General features: G+C 39.0%; 1 protein-coding gene across 10 annotated transcripts in view; it reads left to right on the plus strand.

Moving 5' to 3' along the window:
* Window positions 1–17,620, plus strand: part of LMO7 (LIM domain 7) — a 288,442-nt gene that overhangs the window by 266,078 nt on the left and 4,744 nt on the right. For all 10 annotated transcript variants that reach the window (XM_049852991.1, XM_049852992.1, XM_049852990.1 and 7 more), the window contains 3 exons: window positions 1,979–2,031; window positions 12,439–12,652; window positions 16,560–16,859. In XM_049852991.1, the coding sequence (XP_049708948.1) occupies window positions 1,979–2,031; window positions 12,439–12,652; window positions 16,560–16,859 (567 nt within the window). The remainder of the gene's footprint in view (window positions 1–1,978; window positions 2,032–12,438; window positions 12,653–16,559; window positions 16,860–17,620) is intronic.

Raw genomic sequence — 17,620 nt, forward strand, 5'->3', positions numbered from 1 at the left:
ACTCTGTGGGACAGCTCTGTTCTAGTCCTGTAGGGTTGCTATGAGTCAGAATCTACTCAACCTCAACGGGTTTTTATATATATGTATAAATACATACATATATATGCATGTACACACACACACACACACACATATACACACACACGGAGAGAGTGGCTGAGCAGTGTAGAAAGAAAATTAAAAGGGGACACATGCAAGGTATCTTGAGGTTACCATTGCTTCTACCACATTCTGTTGTCTGAAGTAAAGTCATAAGGCCAGCTCAGGTTCATGGAGAACAGAGAATTTCTCTTTGTTTATGGAAGGAGCCACACTGCAAGGGGCATGGATACAGAGAAGGGAAGAATAGTGTCTGTGTTTTGCAGTCTACCCTTAAAACCACAACCAAACCCGTAGTGACCCCGTAGGATTTCCAAGGCATCGATTTTACGTTGTTCACTTCTGTAGCCCATCCTTTTTCTGCAGAGCTGCTGGTGGTTTCGAACCTCCAGCCTATCGGTTAGCAGTCGATTGCTTTAACCACTGCACCAACAAGACTCCTATTGCCATAGGCTTTAATTTAAGGAGGTGATGCACAGTGACTTAAACTTACCCAAAAAGATGTTTTATTGGATATCTAAAATGAGAACTATGACCTTTCTCTTAGTTGGCTTAGTTAGAACTAGTAGTCAGATTTGGAGGGAATAAAGACAGGATTTCAAATACCTGAAAAGTTAACACTGTCTTAAAATTTTCTAAATCATTAAATTTATTTAAAGTAATTTTAAAAATGCTTTGTGTTTATGAAATGACTAAGGACTTCTGAACAGAGTCTGTTTTAAATATCTAGTGTGTGGCCATTAACTTCGATGTTTTCAAAGCTAAAATTTCTCCCTTGCCCTCCTTGCTAAACATACAGACTGTTATAGCTGTAGACAGTCAGGATGGCTGAATGAGGCTCAAAATAGTTAGGTCAAAGACAAAGAATAACCAAGTAAGAGTGGACTTACAATAAGCTAGAAAAAAAAAATAGTGATAAATAACAAGTTTCTAGGTAACTGTTTATTCCTCTTTTAAAAAACTATTGATTTACTTGTGTATTTAAAGAAGCTTTATTTATGCAGCTCATTACCTTGGAGAAAACAATTAGGATGCAGAGAAAGGAAACTTAAAGAATCCTGGAAAATACGGAACACCTCTAGGCAGTCATTATGTAGCATGCCCTGGAGGCATTAAGGAGTGTGGTAGACGTGGTAATAAAAAGTATTTTCGTTTATGTAAATAGAAGTGATACCATTGGTGAGTACTGTCTAACAGTTGTGATACCTTATCACTATGTATTATATATGGTTATACATTATTATATGTTATCATATGCATATACATGTGTATATACATGTACACATGCGTATATAATATCGTACGTTATTATATATTTTTATTATTGTTGTTTTTACTATTATTTTTGAAGCTCAGTGTGCCTAGGATAATGAGATCTACGTATTTTGATTTGTAGATCTAAGGAAGTCAGGCACTTTGAGAGGCTGGTTAGGGCAATAAACTCCAGTACCTCTTTGAAACACTAGGGGAGCATTTGATGAGTTGCCGTTTCTGAGTCAGTAGTGGTACCCTAATGCCTGAGGGTGGAGGAAATGGGACAAGCTGGTTTCAGGTATTCTGATGACAGATGCTTCGTACGGCTGGTAAGATTGAGATCTAGAGCACAGTGAAAGTGCAAAAATTGGTTAAAAAAAAAATCAGCTTTCATCATAGCACAAGTTCTAGCATCTAACCCTTCTCTGTTTTGAGGTGTACTGTGGTCAGCTAGTTAGTGCAACATGAAAAATTACTTGGTATAAAAATAAATATAGCTCTTAACAGACATAGAAAATAAATCAACTGCTTTAAAAAGCAAGCTCTTTGACGCGTTGCCTTCGTAAACATGAAAAAAAGATGCTCTCAATGTGATGTATTTAAAATACTATATTCTGTGTTTTAGGAACAAATCCAGATCCACTACTGAACTGGATGATTACCCCACAAATAAAAACGGTAAATGTGATTTTTTTTTTTTCTAAATGCCTTCAGTACAATTGCTTATTTACTCTCTCCCATGCTATGATCAGTATTTTTAAGGTCAAGATATTTCAGATTCATTAAAACGACATAATCGAAATACTGAGTATTTTTAGCACGTGTTTATAAAAACAACGAACTATTTTGTGCTGATTTTTTGGCTTTACTTTATAATAGAGAGAACATGAGATTAAAATGATTCTGATATAGCTAATGAAATATGGGGAAATTTTGCAGAGTGAGGCTGATACAGTTTTACTTGGTAGATTTCATCTCACAGCCAAAGGAATTAGCTGAACAGATTTCTGCAGAATACTAGAGAACTTAAAAATTGTATATAAATTTGAAACTGTACCTTTAAATGCCAAAATATCAAAAAATCCAAAATGGTAATAATTTCTTTCACTTGGCAAACGTAGTTGGAACGAGGCATTGTTAGTGTAAAGTGTATTTTTGAAGAAGTCATGTGACTAAAATTGCATAATTAAGAAAAAACAACTCCTAAGCAATTAGCGTTATTTTATGTAGGGTTTGTATATGCAATTGCCTCATGGGTGCCTGTCAGTCACATAAATGAAGGAAGGCCCAGGTGGGACTGGAATGAACCTGGTGAACACACCTAGCTAAGTGGGCAGTGCCTCGCCAGCCCCAGCCTGTCACTGCAGTGTGGGGAGTGCAAGCCTATGGTTGACAAGTCTTTCTGTTGTAAAAGAAAAGTAAAAACCCTGAATTTTATATATTTCAAACTTCTTAAGAGTTGGCCAAAATTTTTAAAGATTGAAAAAAAAAGCCCTTACTGTAACCAAATTGTTCTCTCAATTTCCAACTTAGCAGGTGCTTTCTGATCCTCTGGTCTTGCTTTTCCCTATTTGGATTTTCCACGTCTTCTCCCTTGAATTGGTCCCTCTTGTTGTTGTTGGCTAGCATCAAGTGGGCCCCATGTACAACAAAATGAAACCTCACCCCATCCTGCACCACTCCCACGATAGGTTGTGTGTCGGATCAGATTGTTGTGATCCACTGTTGGGTTTTCACGGGCTGATTTTCAGAGGTAGATTGCTAGGCCTTTCTGCCTAGTCTGTTTTAGTCTGGAAGTTCTGCTGAAACCTGTTCAGCATCATAGCAGCACACAAGCCTCTGTCGACAGATGAGCGGTGGCTGCACATGAGAGGCACTGGCTGGAAATTGAACTTTGGTCTCTCACATGGAAAGCGGTAATTCTGCCACTGAACCATGACTGCCCTGAACTTCCGGAGGTGGGGCCAAGATGGCAGACTAGGTAGACGCTACCTCGGATCCCTCTTGCAACAAAGACTCGGAAAAACAAGTGAATTGATCACATACATAACAATCTACGAACCCTGAACAACAAGCACAGATTTAGAGATAGAGAATGAACAAATACGGGGAAGCAGCGACAGTTTTCGGAGCCTGGAGCCAGCGTCCCAGTCAGGTAACCTTGGAGCCGGGCTTAGGTCTGGGCCTAGGGGAGCTGAACTCAAAATCTTGGGACGGCGCAAACAAGGGGAGCAGCCCTACCCCCCTGAACTAACCCTGGGAGGGGGCCCAGCCGGTCCGCAGGGGCGGCGCAACACGGGGCTGGCGGGACGAGAAGTCCCCGGGAGGCAGTGACTGATTTTGGAGCCGGGAGTACAGCGTCCCAGCAGCGGAACCTTGACGCTGGCCTTTGGACTGGCAGCAGAGGATCTGACCTCGGCTTCAGTGGGCCAGACCCTCGGGGGCAATCTCCACACAGCACACATAGGTGACACGCCCCTCGGGAATGTCAGATAAAATAGTCATTCCAAGCAAGATAAGCAACTTTGGCTATATTCCAGGGTGCTACTTTCCTGTTTCTCTGAACCCTCCCCCACCCTTCCCAGGCAGCTTCATTAACATTGGAATTTCCTGAGCCAGAGGGAGAACGGCTCCGGCTCCGTGGCGGCTTTGCTTTTCCCTTTTTTTGTTTGGTCTTTTCCTAACCCATTCTTCCAGCCTGAGAGAAGAAACCACAAAAAACCCAGGGACCAAAAATACATCCCTAATTGGACTAAAAACACAGAACCAGCTACAGCCAAGCATATATGATCCAAATCTCGGACTTTCATCCTTACAGGGAACAAGGTGGCGGTTATAATCCAAAGGCAGTTCTGATAGGGATCTGACTGCACTTTTTTTTTTTTAGTGGATTTTCTGGAAAAACAAGTTTCCCAGGTCTGATATCTCTGTCTATTTAACAGAGCCATAAAAAAGTTCTTTTTTTTTAACTGACCCACAACAGGGAACTGAGGGCTGAAGCTCCCCCCAGACCACCTAGCCTCTTGCCTTAGGGTTCTAAGGAGGGTGACTCCTACCAATCTGTAGAGGTACTTGCATTGGGGACCTAAGGTAAAGCTGCAGTGCCCTCCCACCAAGGTGCTATAGGAATAGAGACACACCTACCTCACTGACACTTGGAGGAAGCCTGTCAGCATCCTGCCCCCCCTGGAGGGTGAACCCCAGCTGCTAATAGAATCTGGTGCACACAACTATCACCACTACTTCTCGAGGTGGATAGGTGTTAGGGTGCAGCACACACTTGATGACCCAAAATCAGATTCTACTCAAGAATAGTGAATAGACTCAGGCATATATATCTGGCAACAGCCCAAACCAGCTGGTAATAGGTCATAAGCAAGTCAAGGGCAGCAACAAACAAGACAGCAAAATCTAGTAGCCCATCCACGTATATTGAAAGAAAACAAAACAAGATAAGACTCAGTGAGCAATTATAGAATAAACCACTACTATATCTTTTTATATCTTAGTGATGGCTCAGAGACAGCAATTGATACCAGACCACATACAGAAGCAGACCATGACAGCTTCTATAACCCCCCAAACAAAAGAATCAAAATCTTTCCCAAATGAAGATACAATCCTGGAATTATCAGTTACAGAATATAAAAAACTAATTTACAGAATGCTTCAAGACATCAGGGATGACCTCAGAAACAAAATAAGGCAAACTGCAGAAAAAGCCAAGGAACAAAATGATAAGACAGTCGAAGAACTCAAAAAGATTATTCAAGAACATAGTGGAAAAATTAATAAGTTGCAAGAATCCATAGAGAGACAGCATGTAGAAATCCAAAAGATTAACAATAAAATTACAGAATTAGACACCGCAATAGGAAGTCAGAGGAGCAGACTCGAGCAATTAGAATGCAGACTGGGAAATCTGGAGGACCAGGGAATCAACACCAACATAGCTGAAAAAAATCAGATAAAAGAATCAAAAAAAAAAAAAATGAAGAAACCCTAAGAATCATGTGGGACTCTATCAAGAAGGATAACTTGCGTGTTATTGGAGTCCCAGAACAGGGAGGGAGGACAGAAAACACAGAGAAAATAGTTGAAGATCTCCTGACAGAAAACTTCCCTGACATCATGAAAGACAAAAGGATATCTATCCAAGATGCTCATCGAACCCCATTTAAGATTGATCCAAAAAGAAAAACACCAAGACATAGTATCATCAAACCTGCCAAAACCAAAGATAAAGAGAAAATTTTAAAAGCAGCCAGGGAGAAAAGAAAGGTTTCCTTCAAGGGAGAATCAATAAGAATAAGTTCAGACTACTCAGCAGAAACCATGCAGGCAAGAAGGCAATGGGATGACATACACAAAGCACTGAAGGAGAAAAACTGCCAGCCAAGGATCATAAATCCAGCAAAACTCTCTCTGAAATATGAAGGCAAAATTAAGATATTTACAGATAAACACAAGCTTAGAGAATTTGCAAAAACCAAACCAAAGCTACAAGAAATACTAAAGGAAATTGTTTGGTCAGAAAACCAATAATATCAGATACCAGCACAACACAAGGTCACAAAACAGAACGTCCTGATATCAACTCAAATACGGAAATCACAAAAACAAATTAAGATTAATTAAAAAAAAAATGCTCATAACAGGGAATCATGGAAGTCAATAGGTAAAAGATCACAATAATCAAAAAGAGGGACTAAATACAGGTGGCACAGAACTGCCATATGGAGAGTGATACAAGGCGATATAGGACAATACAAGTTAGGTTTTTACTTAGAAAAATAGGGGTAAATATTAAGGTAACCACAAAGAGGTATAACAACTCCATAACTCAAGATAAAACCCAAGAAAAACGTAACGACTCAACAAACATAAAGTCAAACACTACGAAAATGAGGATCTCACAATTTACTAAGAAAAACGTCTCAGCACAAAAAAGTAAGTGGAAAAATGAAATTGTCAACAACACACATAAAAAGGCATCAAAATGACAACACTAAACACTTATTTATCTATAATTACACTGAATGTAAATGGACTAAATGCATCAATAAAGAGACAGAGAGTCTCGGACTGGATAAAGAAACACGATCCGTCTATATGCTGCCTACAAGAGACACACCTTAGACTTAGAGACACAAACAAACTAAAACTCAAAGGATGGAAAAAAATATATCAAGCAAACAATAAGCAAAAAAGAAGAGGAGTAGCAATATTAATTTCTGACAGAATAGACTTTAGACTTAAATCCACCACAAAAGATAAAGAAGGACACTACATAATGATAAAAGGGACAATTGATCAGGAAGATACAACCATATTAAATATTATGCACCCAATGACAGGGCTGCAAGATACATAAATCAAATTTTAACAGAACTGAAAAGTGAGATAGACACCTCCACAATTATAGTAGGAGACTTCAACACACCACTTTCGGAGAAGGACAGGACATCCAGCAAGAAGCTCAATAGAGACACGGAAGACCAAATTACAACAATCAACCAACTTGACCTCATTGACTTATACAGAACTCTCCACCCAACTGCTGCAAAGTATACTTTTTTTTCTAGCGCTCATGGAACATTCTCTAGAATAGACCACATATTAGGTCATAAAACAAACCTTTGCAGAATCCAAAACATCGAAATATTACAAAGCATCTTCTCAGACCACAAGGCAATAAAACTAGAAATCAATAACAGAAAAACTGTGGAAAAGAAATCAAATACTTGGAAACTGAAAAATACCCTCCTGAAAAAAGACTGGGTTATAGAAGACATCAAGGAGGGAATAAGGAAATTCATAGAAAGCAACGAGAATGAAAATACTTCCTATCAAAACCTCTGGGACACAGCAAAAGCAGTGCTCAGAGGCCAATTTATATCGATAAATGCACACATACAAAAAGAAGAAAGAGCCAACATCAGAGAACTGTCCCGACAACTTGAACAAATAGAAAGTGAGCAACAAAAGAATCCATCAGGCACCAGAAGAAAACAAATAATAAAAATTAGAGCTGAACTAAATGAATTAGAGAACAGAAAAACAATTGAAAGAATTAACAAAGCCAAAAGCTGGTTCTTTGAAAAAATTAACAAAATTGATAAACCATTGGCTAGACTGACTAAAGAAAAACAGGAAAGGAAACAAATAACCCGAATAAGAAACGAGAAGGACCACATCAAAACAGACCCAACTGAAATTAAAAGAATCATATCAGATTATTACGAAAAATTGTACTCTAACAAATATGCAAACCTAGAAGAAATGGAAGAATTCTTGGAAAAACACTACCTACCTAAACTAACACATTCAGAAGTAGAACAACTAAATAGACCCATAACAAAAAAAGAGATTGAAACGGTAATCAAAAAACTCCCAACAAAAAAAAAACCCTGGCCCGCACTGCTTCACTGCAGAGTTCTACCAAACTTTCAGAGAAGACTTAACACCACTACTACTGAAGGTATTTCAAAGCATAGAAAATGACAGAATACTACCCTACTCATTCTATGAAGCCACCATCTCCCTGATACGAAAACCAGGTAAAGACATTCCAAAAAAAGAAAATTACAGACCTATATCCCTCATGAACATAGATGCAAAAATCATCAACAAAATTCTAGCCAATAGAATTCAACAACATATCAAAAAAATAATTCACCACGACCAAGTGGGATTTATACCAGGTATGCAAGGCTGATTTAATATTAGAAAAAACATTAATGTAATCCACCACATAAATAAAACAAAAGACAAAAACCACATGGTCTTATCAATTGATGCAGAAAAGGCATTTGACAAAGTCCGACACCCATTCATGATAAAAACTCTCACCAAAATAGGAATCGAAGGAAAATTCCTCAACATAATAAAGGGCATCTATGTTGTTTTTTTTTTTTATGCAAAGCCAACAGCCAGCATCACTCTAAATGGAGAGAACCTGAAAGCATTTCCCTTGAGAACGGGAACCAGACAAGGATGCCCCTTATCACCGCTCTTATTCAACATTGTGCTAAGTCCTAGCCAGAGCAATTAGGCTAGACAAAGAAATAAAGAGCATCCGGACTGGCAAGGAGGAAGTAAAATTATCTCTATTTGCAGATGACATGATCTTATACACAGAAAACCCTAAGGAATCCTCCAGAAAACTACTGAAACTAATAGAAGAGTTTGGCAGAGTCTCAGGTTATAAGATAAACATGCAAAAATCACTTGGATTCCTCTACATCAACAAAAAGAACACTGAAGAGGAAATAACCAAATCAATACCATTCACAGTAGCCCCCAAGAAGATAAAATACTTAGGAATAAATCTTACCAAGGATGTAAAAGACCTATACAAAGAAGACTACAAAGCTGTACTACAAGAAATTCAAAAGGACATACTTAAGTGGAAAAACATACCTTGCTCATGGATAGGAAGACTTAACATAGTAAAAATGTCTATTCTACCAAAAGCCATCTATACATACAATGCACTTCCGATCCAAATTCCAATGTCATTTTTTAAGGTGATAGAGAAACAAATCACCAACTTCATATGGAAGGGAAAGAAGCCTCGGATAAGCAAAGCATTATTGAAAAAGAAGAAGAAAATGGGAGGCCTCACTCTACCTGATTTCAGAACCTATTATACAGCCACAGTAGTCAAAACAGCCTGGTACTGGTACAACAACAGACACATAGACCAGTGGAAAAGAATTGAGAACCCAGATATAAACCCATCCACATATGAGCAGCTGATATTTGACAAAGGCCCAGTGTCAGTTAATTGGGGAAAAGATAGTCTTTTTAACAAATGGTGCTGGCATAACTAGATATCCATTTGCAAAAAAATGAAACAGGACCCATACCTCACACCAAGCACAAAAACTAACTCCAAGTGGATCAAAGACCTAAACATAAAGACTAAAACGATAAAGATCATGGAAGAAAAAATAGGGACAACCTTAGGAGCCCTAATACAAGGCATAAACAGAATACAAAACATTACCAAAAATGACGAAGAGAAACCCGATAACTGGGAGCTCCTAAAAATCAAACACCTATGCTCATCTAAAGACTTCACCAAAAGAGTAAAAAGACCACCTACAGACTGGGAAAGAATTTTCAGCTATGACATCTCCAACCAGCACCTGATCTCTAAAATGTATATGATTCTGTCAAAACTCAACCACAAAAAGACAAACAACCCAACCAAGAAGTGGGCAAAAGATATGAACACACACTTCACTAAAGAAGATATTCAGGCAGCTAACAGATACATGAGAAAATGCTCTCGATCATTAGCCATTAGAGAAATGCAAATTAAAACCACGATGAGATTCCATCTCACTCCATCCAGGCTGGCATTAATCCAAAAAACACAAAATAATAAATGTTGGAGAGGCTGCGGAGAGATTGGAACTCTTATACACTGCTGGTGGGAATGTAAAATGGTACTATCAGTTTGGAAATCTATCTGGCGTTATCTTAAACAGTTAGAAATAGAACTACCATGCAACCCAGAAATCCCACTCCTCGGAATATACCCTAGAGAGATAAGAGCCTTCACACAAACAGATATATGCACACCCATGTTTATTGCAGCTCTGTTTACAATAGCAAAAAGCTGGAAGCAACCAAGGTTTCCATCAACGGATGAATGGTTAAATAAATTGTGGTATATTCACACAATGGAATACTACGTATCGATAAAGAACAGTGACGAATCTGTGAAACATTTCATAATACGGAGGAACCTGGAAGGCATTATGCTGAGCGAAATTAGTCAGAGGCAAAAGGACAAATATTGTCTAAGACCACTATTATAAGATCTTGAGAAAGAGTATAAACTGAGAAGAACACATACTTTTGTGGTTACGAGGGGGAGAGGGAGGGCGGGAGGGAGAGGGTTTTTTACTGATTAATTAGTAGATAAGAACTGCTTTAGGTGAAGGGAAGGACCACACTCAATACATGGAAGGTCAGCTCAACTGGACTGGACTGGACCAAAAGCAAAGAAGTTTCCGGGATAAAATGAATGCTGAACGGGGGTATGGGGACCATGGTTTAAGGGGACTTCTAAGTCAATTGGCAAAATAATTCTATTATGAAAAGATTCTGCATCCCACTTTGAAATGTGGCATCTAGGGTCTTAAATGCTAACAAGCGGCCATGTAAGATGCATCAATTGGTCTCAACCTACCTGGAGCAAAGGAGAATGAAGAACACCAAGGTCACAGGACAACTGAGAGCCCAAGAGACAGAGAGGGCCACATGAACCAGAGACCTACATCATCCTGAGACCAGAAGAACTAGTTGGTGCCCGGCCACAATTGATGACTGCCCTGACAGGGAGCACAATAGAGAACCCCTGAGGGAGCAGGAGATCAGTGGGATGCAGACCCCAAATTCTCATAAAAAGAGCATACTTAATGGTCTGACTGAGACTAGAGGAATCCCGGCGGTCATGGTCCCCAAACCTTCTGTTGGCACAGGACAGGAACCATCCCCAAAGACAACTCATCAGACATGAAAGAGACTGGACAGTGGGTAGGAGAGAGATGCTGATGAAGAGTGAGCTAATTATATCAGGCGGACACTTGAGATTGTGTTGGCATCTCCTGCCTGGAGGGGGGATGGGAGGATAGAGAGAGTTGGAAGCTGGCAAAATTGTCACGAAAGGAGAGACTGGAAGGGCTGACTCATTGGGGGAGAGCAAGTGGGAGTACGGAGTAAGATGTATATAAACTTATATGTGACAGTCTGACTTGATTTGTAAATGTTCACTTGAAGCTCAATAAAAGTTAAAAAAAAAAAAAGTATGGTGAACGTACTTCATTCTTCCTTGAAATATTTTTAACCTGCTCTGTTCCTATTCTCTCCTGAACTTCAACATGTGATCTGTTAGCAGTGGCAACTGCACATCTCTGAAATTGTCTCGTTATATTTGTGGCTTGTTTTATGAATCTGGTTATTTTTTATGTATGTTTCCTCCCTTTTACTAACAAATTGCAAGCTCCTGAATAGCAGGCACTGCAGTGTTATTTTGTAACCTCCTCCCCAGTGCCAAGTCCAGTGCTTCCTTGTATTTGGAAGTTATTAAATATTTGATTGATTAACTTGGTTATGCCAATAAGGTGCTTTTTAAGTAGAAACACTTTATTTAAAATGTGGTCAAATTGACAAGCTGGGTGTACACACAAATACAAAGACAGGTATGTAGGAAAACTTTGGGTGGCCTTGCTCATTGCTTACTGGAAGATAAATTCAGACAGAGACTGACCTTGAAATTTGGAGAAATGACAACAGCTGTGGACCAGGAGATGGAGAGAAAATAAATCTCTGTGATCAGATGACATTTCCTGATTCAGACTGAGGTAGGGATGATACTTTAAAGTTGTGGATGTTCTACCCGAATCAGAAATTAATCAGTAAATCCAATGAGACAAAGTCCTCAGGATAAAATCTTCACTTGTTATTAATAAATTCAACATCCAAATTATAGTTCTGAGAGTTTCTTAGAGCAGACACAATTTTGGTGACATTCTTGGGCTGTCATTTGGATGACTTGGATATTTTTTTTAAGTTCACAAAAGCTATTTCAGTGGCTTGAATACATTTCCATTCCTACAGTTTGGTCAAGTTTTATTCCATGATTTATGCCATGAGAGCTTGAATTGTGCAAGTGGGAGGTACATGCACTCCCCAGTGGGAGTGTAAATTTTTTGAAAGAAGAAAACTCCCTGTTCCCTGTAGAGTTGTCCCAGCAAGCGTTTGATAGCATGTGCTTGATTGATTTAATTTAGAAGAAAAACTGTTTCTAGATCAACATCTGTAAAGATAATATTGCTGCCCTCAGCCTCCTTCGTTGTCCTGAATGTGCTTTGTGGTGTTCCTCTGGCTGTGGCATTGGCATTTCCAGGCATCAGAGACTGTTAACGTTAAGTTCTTATGCAGCAGCCTCCGTGTGAATTGATCTCGTTAGCACATGCGCACACATTTTTGGCAGTACCATTTGGAGGTTTATCCATGATCACTTTTTATGTGCAGATCCTGAAGCTTTTTGATGTGTTGTTAATTTAGGAAGCAGTAAATATTTGGACCGGATTGGGGGCACAAGCACTCTACAGAGGAGCTCCAAGAAGGAACAAGTCCCATCAGGAGCGGAGTTGGAGAGACAGCAGATCCTTCAAGAAATGCGGAAGAGAACATCCCTTCACAATGACAACAGCTGGATCCGACAGCGCAGCTCCAGTGTGAATAAAGAGCCTATCAGCCTGCCTGGGATGATGAGAAGGTACAAGATGTCTTAGAAATTATTTCCTGTTCTTTACTATGAGAAAGGCGAATTTTAGGCATGCTGAGTGTTTTGGGCAGAAGAGATGTCATCGTAATTTCTTCTCCTACTTACCGAAGGTTTAGTGGGAGAAAAGAAAGTAGAGCAAATGTTGCTGAGCACCTATTATGTGCCAGACACATGCTGATTGGCTTGTCTGCGCCATCTCACTTTATCTGGGGAAAATGTTTTCGGGCAGGGACAGTTATTCAATTGAAACGGTGGCTCAAGCAGGAAAGACACTTGGCCAAAACCACGGGGCTAATAAGTCACAAAGCTGGATGCTACACTCTGAAGTGAAATTCAGACACTTAAATAACTTATGCTGCTCTTAGTGTTTAATTGGCTACTGAACATTAAAGAAATAATGTTTGTTTATGTTTATCGTAAGATAATGGTTAGGTTGGAATCAGTGCCCACAACGTGTGAAAACCTAATTTTTATCACTTTAAGAAGGTAAGTATATAAATATAAATTAAGTGGATATAAATAGATGACTATGTTAAATAATGTATCCTGGAGAAACGAATGTTGCCTCTACTCTGAATCAGTATTTCCATAGCTGACAAACGAGTGGGGGAACATTATGCAGGACAGTGCAGGACAAAGGGCTGATTATCTCAACATACAAATAACTCCTATAAATTGGTAAATAAACTCACCATAGAGAAGTGATACGAACAGGCAGTTCATATAAAAAGGCAATAAGCATATAAAAACGTGTTCAACACTACTCCTGAAACAGCAGTGATAGTCCTCCTTCATCTATTGGATCTGTAGAGAGTTAAAAGATTGATTAAACCTACTACTGACAATTGTATGAGGAAATAGGACAGTTTTGCAGTGTGTATTTAGCAAAAGTTTATGTGCCTGAACCCTGTGAGTAATTTCATTTTCTAGCACTTTATCTTCTGTATATATTTGGATAATTTTGCACAAATATACTGTATTTTTACACAAATAATGAGCACCTTCTATGTTTGTGTGCTAACCATGCCCTCCTCCACGAGTCATTTTCGTAAGCGTGCTATGCTAATTTATTTTTTTTTACAGCAACATGTAAAAAAAAAATTGGCATAGCGGCTCTTATGAAAATACTTCATGGGGGTAGGGCATGGTCACCAAAAAAACACAGAAGACACACGCTATCTGCATAAAAAAAAGTAAAAGCACAGTAACCGAGTGTGTTCATTGAAATATTGTTGGCAATAACAAAAGAAAAAACAAGGTATAATTTCAGTGTCTGTTTTTGAGAAATAATGCAAATGGTTGGCTGCTAACTGAAAAGTTGGAGGTTTGAGTCCAGCCAGAGGTATCTTAGAAGAAAGGCCAGGTGATCTATTTTCTGAAAAATTGGCCATTGAAACTCTGTGGAGCACAGTTCTACTCTGACACACAAGGGATGGCCATGAGTTGGAATTAACTTGAAGGCAACTGGTTAACACGTTGAGTATTAGCTAAATAAATGGTGACACACTGCTAAGGTAGCTATGAGTTGGAATTGACTCGACGGCAGTGCCTTTTTTTTTTTTTTTCCTTAAAAAAATGAAAGAGACACACTGCCTTGAATGTGTGGGTTAAAACAATTCATTATCTCTCACAGTTTTGAGGGTTGACTGGGCACTTTTTTCTTCTTGGTGCTGGCTGGGGCATTTGGGCAACTGCAATCATTTAGAGCAGATACGGGCAATTTTGTTGTGTGTGTGTGTGTGTGTAAAGGAAATAGTAAATAATTAAGGATTTGTGGGCCACACAGTTCCCTGTCATATATGCTTCTTTTTAATTTTTTTTTAAATAACTCTTTGAAAATATAAGGAAACATTCTTAGCTCAGGGCCGCACAAACCCTGCTGTGGCCTGTGATTTGCTGACCCCTGATCTAGAGGCTCCACCAGGAAGTCAGCTATTGATTGGGAGCCTCTGTTCTCCACATGGGTGGGGTCTCCACATAGTTGCTTGGGCCGCCCCATGGCATGGTTTGGATGCAGAGGAACCGTTCCGGGAGAGCAAGACCCGGTATGCAGGTGCTTATCAAACCTCCATTTGCATCATGCTTGCTGACCCGCATTGGCCGAAGTTAGCCACATGACCAAGGCCAAAGTCGGTGGGGAGGACTACACAAGAACATGAATATCAGGGGGCATGGTTCATTGGGGCCACCAAAGTCTAGTCTCTCTCCTAAATTGATAGGAAAAGAGTTTCAAGTAATACATGTTTAGTGGAAAAAAAAGCAAGCTACTGAAGAATACGCATTGTAGAATAATCCCATATTTTTAAAAATGTTAAATACATGACTGTATTACATATATAGAGAGAGATGGTAATACTTACATATGCAAATTTGTATAAATGTATGTAAATATGTGCTTCCATATGTGAGAAAAGGCCCAAAGGATACAAAATTTCTGCGGGAACTAGGGCAGGTGAGTTTTGGTAAGTAAGAGGGGGGGGTTTATCTCTTTCTCACACATACCCTTCAATACTGCTTGTATTTTTTTAACACGATGATGTATTACTTTTATAATTATAAAAGGAAAACAAAATTTTCAAACCTGGTCTAAGAAATTTTTAAAAACAATAATAAAATTGCCCATGTAAGGGAAAAATAATTCAGTTAGTTTTTATAGATAAGTATTGAGATATTTTTAAGTATGAGTATTGATATTTTTAATATCAATTTATTTAAGAGCTATTTTTCAAAAAGTTATATTTAGGTCAGTTTGTAAGCTAAGTTCTGTCGTAACACACATTCAGTTTCAGGGAGTGGTCAGTGAATCCTTGCACAACGTGAAATTCAGCGGTTGTTTAAATTGATGGTTTTGGTTGGTGAGTGAATGAAGGTTACATAGTAGGCATGGCTTGGCTCGCTTTGGAGTCAGAAGGCTTCGGTTCGAAAACCAGTTCCACCACTTACTAGCTACATAATTTCTCTGATATTTAAAAAGAATGTTATATAGTGTCGTGGGTATTAAATAAGTTTAATATTTTTTGTGAAAGTGTCTAACCTAATACCTGGCATATGTAAGTGCTTAAAAAAAAATATATGTATATATATATATATATACACACACACACAGACATATATATATATATATTTTTTTTTTTTTGGTTGGGGTTTAAAAAGAGTTTGAAGCCTGATATATCTAAACTGTTGAATACTTGAAGGATGAATGTCTATCTTCTGAATTTTAGCATAAGCTTAGTTTTTAAGATTTTTCTTCATAGATTCCCCTCTTCCCAACTTTGGTTGGTATTTACCTAAACCAACCAAACCAAACCTGGTGCCATCAAGTCGATTCTGACTCATAGCAACCCTATAGGACAGGGTAGAACTGCTGCATAGCGGTTCCAAAGAGTGGCTGGTGGATTTGAACCGCCAGCCTTTTGGTCAGCAGCCGAGCTCTTAAGCACTGTTTCACCAGGGCTCCTTTAAGTACCAAGTATTTAAAAATAAATGATTGAAATGTGCAACATCATGATGTTTCTAATGATGAAGAGAAACTTTTCTTGTTCAAGGTGATTTTATATGTAACTAGATTTCTTAATACCTGCTTATAAAATACATAAAATGGGTATTTTAGAAACTGTAATGATAAGTTGGGGTTCTTGGGTCATGCAAATGGTTAATGTGCACGGCTGCTAACCAAAAGGTTGGTGGTTTGAGTCCACCCAGAGGAACCTTGAAAGAAAGGCCTGGTGATCTATTTCTGATGAAATCAGCCATTGAAAACCCTGTGGAGCACTGTTCTACTCTGACACAAATGGGGTCGCCATGAGTTGGAGTTGACTAGATGGCAGCTCTTTTTTTAATGATGTATTAAATGGATTTCTGTCATACCTATTTTGATGAATCCTTTATTATTTTTCAGAGGTGAATCTCTAGATAACCTGGATTCACCAAGATCCAGTTCTTGGAGACAGTCCCCTTGGCTCAATCAGCCTACAGGATTCCATACATCTTCCTCTGTTCAAGACTTCAGTCGCCCACCACCTCAGCTGGTGTCCACATCAAACCGTGCCTACATGCGAAACCCAGCCTCCAGTTTACCCCCTCCTTCAGCTGGTTCCGTGAAGACTATGACCACAGGTGTATCCACCACCCCTTCCCCCATACCACGCAGCCATTCCCCTTCAACTTCACAGTCGGGGTCCCAGCAACGCAGCAACAGGTGAGGCCCTTCCTGTTTCTCTTTTTCTTCTCTTAACCTTGGAGGTATTTTTCCCTTAAAATTTCCCCCAAATCTTGTCTAAGCTTTCCAATGAAAAAGAAAACCAAACTCTTTTTGGTGTGTCAAGAAAACGTCTCTTAATACTTTTCCTAATAGCGTTTGTGGGTTTCTTGTGAAGCCGCTGTAAACCTTTAAAATGTCTCCTTTATTGCCACGGTCTCTTTTGCTTATGCTTGTGGTCAGTGTCTTTGACGTAGATGCATATCAGTAATCTTCAGTGTGGAATCGTAAAAGCACAGAGTAGCTCATGAATGCTTTTCAAATTTATGAGTGAAAGCTGCATTGTAAAATGTTTGACTATTGTCATATTGTTATAAAAAAAAAAAAACTTATTTTATAAGAAATGAGTGTGAATGGAAGGCATGATAACCAAGTCATGCCGTCTGTGGAGCTTTTAACCAGCTGTACCAAAAAAAAAAAAAAAAAATTACACCTTGCTTTTCAGACTTTTGATTATCAAGATCAGTGCTTATCTGGTCTCTGTTTTGCCAATATTTTGTTCAGTCTCCATCAGCTGACTTTTCTGTAGGCCATATGCTGGGTAAGAGTTACAGTGATGGGTCTTCACTAGAAACTTGCCTTTTGATATGGAGTAAGGCACAGATATCCAAATGTGCTAGGCTTTTTAGATCTGTGTACCTTCTCTACAGATAATTCATGCTTCATGTAACTTCACGCTGCAGGGCTTCTGTCACCAGAAA

The sequence above is a fragment of the Elephas maximus genome, chromosome 14, assembly GCF_024166365.1.
Source record: "Elephas maximus indicus isolate mEleMax1 chromosome 14, mEleMax1 primary haplotype, whole genome shotgun sequence".
Taxonomy (NCBI): Eukaryota; Metazoa; Chordata; class Mammalia; order Proboscidea; family Elephantidae; genus Elephas; species Elephas maximus.